At 39.4% G+C, this 8,696-nt stretch overlaps 1 protein-coding gene across 4 annotated transcripts in view; it reads left to right on the top strand.

Moving 5' to 3' along the window:
* ASB3 (ankyrin repeat and SOCS box containing 3) overlaps nt 1-8,696 on the top strand; it is a 139,804-nt gene that overhangs the window by 91,290 nt on the left and 39,818 nt on the right. For all 4 annotated transcript variants that reach the window (XM_011967080.1, XM_011967082.1, XM_011967081.1 and 1 more), the window contains 2 exons: nt 56-233; nt 2,438-2,635. In XM_011967080.1, the coding sequence (XP_011822470.1) occupies nt 56-233; nt 2,438-2,635 (376 nt within the window). The remainder of the gene's footprint in view (nt 1-55; nt 234-2,437; nt 2,636-8,696) is intronic.

Below are 8,696 nucleotides of genomic sequence, written 5' to 3'. Positions count from 1 at the left end.
TTTTTTTTTTTTTTTAATATGAGGATTATCTGTTAAATGGTTTATTTTGTATTAGGTGCAAATGTCAATTGTCAAGCCTTGGACAAAGCTACTCCCTTGTTCATTGCTGCTCAAGAGGGACACACAAAATGTGTGGAGCTTTTGCTCTCCAGTGGGGCAGATCCTGATCTTTACTGTAATGAGGACAATTGGCAGTTACCTATTCATGCAGCTGCACAAATGGGCCATACAAAGTAAGTGTTAAAACAGAAAATAAGCGTCGTCTCTTAATCAAAAGCTAATAAGGAATAAATCTGGGCTAGACCCTTCACCTCTAAGCAAAATTCTGTTCCTTACCAATCTGCTGGGTGAATACATCTACCCCTAATCTGTCCCTCGTGCTGTCTTTTGCTCCTACTAGTCCTGGACTTTGATATTGTGAGGCAGAGTTGCTAGAGACTGAGTAGGCTCAGGGACTTTCTCAGGGTATTGACTCTTCCCATTGATTTCTCTAGTAATGGCTGTATCCACCACCTCCTCCTCCCTAGTTTTATCCCAGGCATCTTTTTAGGCATCAATCTGATGAGGCCATCTGTGTTACCTCTTTGACCCCGGAAAGCTTTTGATTTTGTGATGCCTGTTGAAGTGTATGCTAAGTAGTCCTCCCTGTCTTAAACCCTTTGACTGAACTTTTCTTGATCTAACTTCAAATTAGAGAGAGAGTAAATGGGGGTTCCAGGAATCTTAGAAGCTATATCCTGTGAGAATATGGCTGTCTATCTTAAACTGATAGTCAATAATTTTTAGAAATATATGTTTAGAATCTTTACAGCCATAATTCTACAATAATACTTTTTATAGCTGTTGTTAGTATTATCTGATTTAAAAAGTAATAGTAAAATATTCATTACTTAATTTAGTTTGTTTACGTAGTAGGAAAACAGATTCTGGAATTTGGTCATTGTGCCACTAGATGACACAATACCTTACTATTTCATTAATATTTGTAGGCACGTTTATGTCTTGTGGGAGAGTATAATTTTTCCAGCCTATTTAAAAAAATTAAACACATTAAATTTAAGAGACATTAGACTATTTTAACAAAATGCTTAGATTTAAAAATTTGATATTTTCCCCAATTCTTGATCATTTATTTAAACATAAGTGTTAGATATTATACTCTGAGCTTTAAATGATACCAAAAGTCTCTTGGGCATTTGTTCTCAATTTTGAGAATTCTCATTGTCACTGATGATTTTCTTTATAGCCTACTTCAAAGGTAGCCCCTTTTGTGAATTAAGTTCTACTTAAATGTTATCTTAGACATACATTACATGAGGAAAAGTTACAAAGAGAAATTTACTGTTATAAAAATACTTCAGAGTAGCCCTGTCTAGTCTTTTCCTAGAAAGAGGGAATTTCCTGGCTTTGTTATACAGTTTTATTTTTAATTTTAGAAGGGTGGAATAGTCCTTTTTTCTTTCCAGTTGACTGCCAGAGGTAAGTTTACAAATAACCTAAGAACTTTTGTTTTAATTATTTTCTGAGAACTTTCTCTTCCTAGGAACCAGCTTCTTTATAAGTCTGCCTCCATAATTTAATAAGCTCACTTTTTTTCCTTTCCTTTTTTTTTTTTTTTTTTTGAGACGGAGTCTCGCTCTGTTGCCCAGGCTAGAGTGCAGTGGCGCAATCTCGGCTCACTGCAAGCTGCGCCTCCCAGGTTCATGCCGTTCTCCTGCCTCAGCCTCCTGAGTAGCTGGGACTACAGGCGCCCGCCACCGCGCCCGGCTAATTTTTTGTGTTTTTAGTAGAGACGGGGTTTCACCATGGTCTCGATCTCCTGACCTCGTGATCCGCCCGCCTCGGCCTCCCAAAGTGCTGGGATTACAGGTGTGAGCCACCGCGCCTGGCCTTTTTTTCCAGATAATAGAATATTTTAGCAGAAATTATAATTTCTTCCCCATGAAAATATTAGTCTTAATTTCATGTCAATTATCATCTTTACCAATTTTTACTAATTGGACAAGAAAAACTAATTGGTACTTTAAGAAGGAAAATAGTGCATTTTCTTGATGCTAGTTTATACTTAGAAGAATGATGTTTTGAATAATTTATTAGACCCTAAAATATCTAACATAACATTTGAATTTTGGAGAATAAGGTGGTGCCAGTAAGGTAATAAAATTAAAAGAGCACCTTTTCTGTTTACATATAGGGACGTTAATTTTGTTTCACATGTATTTAAAGACCTTTATATTAAGTGATAATAAGTGTAACATTTTAGAGTAAATATATAACATGTAATAGTTTAACGTTGTTGGTAGAAGGTACACCCTAGACAGAAATATTTCTTTAAATGAATCAGTTGGTAATTCTGAAAAAATTGTGCTGTAGAAATGTTGCCTACACTTATGCACTTATAAAAACACTAAATTCTCCTGAATTTGTGTTTTTATAGAATCTTGGACTTATTAATACCACTTACTAACCGGGCCTGTGACACTGAGCTAAACAAAGTAAGCCCTGTTTACTCAGCAGTGTTTGGGGGACATGAAGATTGCCTAGAAATATTACTCCGGAATGGCTACAGCCCAGACGCCCAGGCGTGCCTTGTCTTTGGATTCAGTTCTCCTGTGTGCATGGCTTTCCAAAAGGAGTATGTATATTTGCTATGTTTTTATTTTTATTCTTTTTTGCTGTATGGAGATATGTTTTGAAGTGACTTTCTTTCACAGTGAAACTTAGTATCTCTGTTAGTGCTAAATTGCTAGCTTGGAACACAAATAGGAAAAAACGGATCCTTCAGTCAAGCTGTAGCACAAATGAGGTGATAATATCAGATTGTTTTCCTTCCTTCTTTGGATCTGGATTACATTTTTAGTGCAGCAATTTTAGGAAATACAATTTAAGTAGATACAGAAATTCACTGATATTTTTGGTCTTCAAAACAATTCCAGAATTAAAAATGGGACTTTATCAAGTAAGGCAGTGACTGTTTCAGGTCATTTACCATTTCAAATTTATAAGATATGAGCCTAAAAATAAAACTTTAGTTTTATAGAAATTATTGTGTTTCTAATGTATTTGATGCGTAGCATTAAAAAAAATTTTTTTTTGAGACAGGGTCTCACTCTGTGGCCCAGGCTGGAGTGCAGTGGCACCATCTTGACTCACTGCATCCTCCACATCCCAGGCTCAAGTGATCCTTCTACCTCAGCCTCCAGAGTAGCTGGGTCTACAGGCGTACACCAACACTCCCAGCGAATGTTTTTATTTTTAGTAGAGATGAAGTTTCTCCATGTTGCCCAGACTGGTCTTGAACTCCTGGTCTCAAGCAGTTCACTTGCCTTGGCCTCCCAAAATGCTAGGAGTACAGGTGCGAGCTACCATGCCTGGCTGTATATTATTTTTTGATGTGAGTCTGAATAGTTAAGTTTTTAAAAGCCCCCAAATTAATTATTTTTCTAAACTGTCATAATTCTGTGAAATAGAGTAAGTGAAGAATTACAGCTGCCTTGTTAGTGTCTGGCCAGTAACTTTGTCTATAACACTCTTACGGTTTTAAAACACTGAGAATAAAGCCATGTGTAAGAAAAGCCATATTGAGTAATATCTGATCATCTAGTAATGGAATAAGTTGTGAAGATAGATGCTATTGTGTTTAATGACACAGAAGAGGTTGCAGGCATACCTCAAATTGTACTGGCCTTCTTCAATTCACTATTATGGATCTCTATTTAATTTAAGTAGTTATCAAGAAATTACTTACTAAGCTTTTCAGCCTTTACTGTCTCTTAACATTTGCCATGTAAAATTAGTAGTTCACTATATTTGTTTGAAGTTTAAGCTTATACATTTTAGTAGAGACAGGGTTTCACCAGGCTGGTCTCAAACTCCTGGCCTCAAGTGATCTGTCTGCCTCCAGCCTCCCAAAGTGATGGGATTATAGGTGTGAGCCACCCCACCTGGCCTCTTAAACTTATACATTTTAGTTTGAATATTTGGGTTTTGGTTAATCTGAGTATCTGGGACCCACTTTATGCATAACTTTCATTATCTCATAGGATTTTCTTGTGTGCCCCATTAAGTTTTGTCTTTTTAAAGAGAAGAGCTGTAATTACTTTAGTTGACCTTCAGTGAGATTGCACTGATGACTTTTATTTGCCCTTCTCTATCCCAAATCTTAACACCATTACAGAGCTGAACATTTCTTATTAGACCAGAATATAACAATTTTGGATTGCGCGCACGTGTGCATGTGCATGTGTACGTGTGTGTGTGTATTCAGTACGATGATGGTCTTTTTTGGCCTTCATCTTATCTTTTGGATGAACAATGTGTTTGGTTCTTACGATCACAGCAGCTAAGCTCATGCCTCGTTACCTTATAAGTGTAGTTTGAATTAAGCCATATAATGTAGTACCCCTGTTAACCCTGAAACACCTTAAAATTAATGATACTCCTTGGGAGCTGTGCAGTATGTTTCATGCCATCTATAGGTTCAGATAAATGAAATTAGGTGGGAAAGATCTTAAATAGGTTTTTAGATTTTCCAAGATTAGCTGAAATTTTAGGGGGGCAGACCCTTTTTTCTCCTTAGATTTCTACAAAATCAGTCAATAACACTAATTGACCATTTTGTTATATAGAGAGCACTAAATAGATCCTGTTAAACTTACTGAGGAAGCTGAAACATAGACACTATCCTTTGAGAATTTAAAACCTAATGGGGAAAATAGTATTTAGTGGCATTTGCTTCACTATCTTCTGCTATCTTTGGCAAAGAAGCGTTTTTAATGTATTTTTTTGTATTTTTTATAGACTCATAGAAGGGAAGGTTCCTATTTTTTTTCTGCTGTGTCTGGGATAACTGCAAATATGAACTATTATCTCATTCTTGAGTAGTAATATAAATGATTTTTTTCTTTTCCTTTCACAAGTACTCCAAAGTTGTATTTTTAAGGAACTCCACAGTTTGGTTTGCTTTTTATGTCTCAGTTACTCTGTAGAATTTTTTTCTGTGTCAACTTCAGTGATGCTAAGTTCTTAACATGCTCTGTAGCCTACGTGGAGTAATTCCACTACAGCCTGTTTCTTTCTCTCTCACTAATGACTACAAAAAACTGTGGTCAAAATTCAAAACAAAACTACCTGAGGACTCTCAAAGGGACAAAAGCAGATAGATTATGAAAGAGAGTGGTACTTTGATGAAGAGATCCACATGAAAATGAATTTTCCAGTTTCCTTTTCCTCTTTTTTTTTTGAGACAGTCTCGCTGTGTTGCCCAGACTGGAGTACAGTGGTGCGATCTGGGCTCACTGCAACCTCCATCTCCCGGGTTCAAGTGATTATCCTGTCTCAGCCACCCAAGTACCTGGGATTATAGGCAAGTGCCACCATGCTCAGCTACTTTTTGTATTTTAAAAGAGATGGGGTTTCACCATGTTGGCCAGGCTGGTCTTAAACTTCTGACCTCAAGTGATCTGCCCGCCTTGGCCTCCCAAAGTGCTGGCCTGAGCCACTGTGCCTGGCCTCCTTTTTCTTTTCCTTTATTGCCCTGAGGGCCAACCCTGAACTGGAACTGAGTAGCACCAGTGGCACCAGCAGCTAAAATCAGTCAGTAACATTAATTGTCCAATTGTTTAATATAGAGAGCACTAAACAGATCCTATTAAACTTACTGAGAAAGCTGAAACATAGACACGATAGAAAGCCTGTTTTTCTGGTCAGAGGAATCAGGTAAATGGAACCCTATGGGCCAGAGAATGGTAGGGGAGTCTTGGAGAAGACAGAGCTTGGAGAAGTGGATACCCTAATTCGGCATATGAATTTGCATATTCCCAACTTACCCAAGCTTTAAATGCACAAGACAGACCCAAATTGTTTTTTATTTTGTTTTGTTTTTGAGACAGGATCTCATTCTGTTGCCCAGAACAGAGTGCGGTGACATGATCATGACTCACTGCAGCCTTAACTTTCCTGGACTCAGGTAAATATCCTGCCTCAGCCTCTTGAGTAGCTAGGACGACAGTTGTGCGCCACCGTGCCTGGATTTTTTTTGTTGTTGTTTTGTTTTTTTTGTAGAGACAGGGTTTGCCATGTTGCCTAGGCTGGTCTTAAACTCCGAGCTCAAGTGATCTGCCTGCCTTAAGCCTCTCAAAGTGCTGGGATTGCAGGCATGAGCCACAGCACCCAGCCAACCCAAAATGTTGAAAGTAAGATTTGAACTATCATCAAAGTCTCAGGCTAGACCCTGAGTGGCACATTCATGGGTCCAGGCTTAAAGCAGGAAAGCAGAGGCTTTTGAGAGCTGAACTGACATTAGAACCACTGTGTAAGGTGAAACAGAAATTGCAGTTTGAACCTAACTAGGTTATATGCTTGCTGAAATAAACAAACGAAAAAACTAGTGTTCTTCAAAGGATTATAACGAGACCCAGGACTCAGAATTTATATAGCATGTAAATGTTAATTCACAATGTCCAGGAGGCATCCTAAAATTATTTGGCATATGAAGAACTGATAAAACATGACTAAATCTCATGGTTTGAAAAAGCAATTAATAGAAGCCAGTGCTGAGATGGTACAGATGTTAGAAATGTCAGATACTTGAAAGCAGCTCTTACAGCAGTGCTTCATGAGGCTAACATACTGGAAAAAATGAAAAGGTAGAAATTCTCAGCTGAGAATTAGAAACTATAAAAAAACTAAAAAATACAATAATCTGAAATAAAAAAATTTACTACATGTACTCCATAGCAGAATGAAAGATACAGGAAAGAGTAAATTAACTTAAAAGTAAACCAGTAGAAATTATTAACACAGGATAAGACATGCTGTCTGGCAGCTGGAGTGTGCAGGCTGGCCTGGCACAACCATGCAGCTTCTGGAGTTTCTGTTGGTTAGAGATTCAAGAATAGCTTGGTGGGCAGTTCTGGCTTGGACGTTTCTCTTATAGTTGCATTAAATATTAGTTGAAGCTACAGTCATTAGCAAACTTGACAGGAGCCAGAGGATCAACTTCCACAGAGGCTTACTGACATGGATCACTCATATGGCTGGGTGTTGGCAGGAAACCTCGGTTTCTCTCTGTAAAAGCCTCTCCACAGGACGGCTGGAATATCCTTATGGCATGGTAGCAGATTCCCTCAGAGGAAGAGATCTAAGAGAGAACAAGACAGAAGTCATAGTGACCTGGTTCATTGAAATTATGGCTGTCACCTCCACAGATCACATACACAAGCCCTGATTCAATATGGAAAGACTGTACAAAAGCACAAATATGAGGAGGAGAGGATCATTGGGAGCAATCTTGGAGGCTAGCTGTCTCACACATTATCTCTGAAATTGCTATTTTTTTATTTTGAAAAATTTTTTTTTTTTTGAGAGCTGGAGTGCAGTGGCCGGATCTCAGCTCACTGCAAGCTCCGCCTCCCAGGTTTACGCCATTCTCCTGCCTCAGCCTCCCGAGTAGCTGGGACTATAGGCGCCCGCCACCTCGCCTGGCTAGATTTTTTGTATTTTTTTTAGTAGAGACGGGGTTTCACCATGTTAGTCAGGATGGTCTCGATCTCCTGACCTCGTGATCCGCCCGTCTCGGCCTCCCAAAGTGCTGGGATTACAGGCTTGAGCCACCGCGCCCGGCCTTATTTTGAAATTTTTAAACATACATAAAAGTAGAGAGATTGGTACAATGAACTCCCCTAGACCCATCATTCATACTCAGTAGTGATCAAGGAAATGAATGCCATCATTTTATTCTTTTCAAATATCCCTGAGAAACACATGCTCTTCCCACCTCCAGCCTTCATCCAAACATCTTATACTAACTTTCTTTAAATTTCAGTGTTTCAGGCTCTCTCCTTCTCCCCTCTTTCTAGTATGTTTATGGGGTAGAGGCAAGACCATTACAAAGAAAGAAGGCCCTTTATGCTGGGCATCTAGGCTTTTTCAGACATCCTGTGAAACCTAGGCAGAGTCTCCCAAGCCTCTGCTCTTACACTCTGCACCCACAGGCTTAACACCATGACCATGAAGAAGCCACCATTATGACTTGCACCCTCTGAAGCAGTGGCCTGAGCTGTACCTGGGCCCCTTTGAGCCATGGCAGGAGCAGCTAGGATGCAGGGGCTAGTGTCCCAAGGCCGTGGAGCAGTGGGGCACTGGGCCTGGCCCATGAAACAATTCAGTCCTCCTAGGCCTCTGGGCCTGTGATGGGTGAGGCTGCTGGGAAGATCTCTGAAATGCCTTTGAGGCCTTCCACCACCCCTTGGTGGTTTTTGCTATTAGCACTTGGCTCCTTTTTACTTAACGCAGATTTCCGAAGTCTGCTTGAATTCCTTCCCTGAAAATAGGCTTTTCTTTTCTACCATTTGCCAGGCTGCAACTTTTCCAAACTTGTATACTCTGCTTCTCCTTTAAATGTAAGTTCCAACATTAGGTTATTTCTTTGCTGATGCATATGAGCATAGGTTCTTACAAGCAGACAGGCTACCTCTTGAACACTTTACTGCTTCGAAGTTTCTTCCACCAGATACCCTAAATCATCACTCTCAAGTTCAAAGTTCTACAGATCTCCAGAGCAGGGGCACAATGCATCCAGGTTCTTTGCTAAGGCATAACAAAAGTGACCTTTGCTCTAGTTCCCAGTAAGCTCTGCTTTTCCATCTGAGACCTTGTCAGCCCAGCCTTTACTATTATTCACTATCACCACTTTG

The sequence above is a fragment of the Mandrillus leucophaeus genome, unplaced genomic scaffold, assembly GCF_000951045.1.
Source record: "Mandrillus leucophaeus isolate KB7577 unplaced genomic scaffold, Mleu.le_1.0 Scaffold786, whole genome shotgun sequence".
NCBI lineage: Eukaryota > Metazoa > Chordata > Mammalia > Primates > Cercopithecidae > Mandrillus > Mandrillus leucophaeus.
This window is presented reverse-complemented; position numbering and strand designations above follow the sequence as displayed.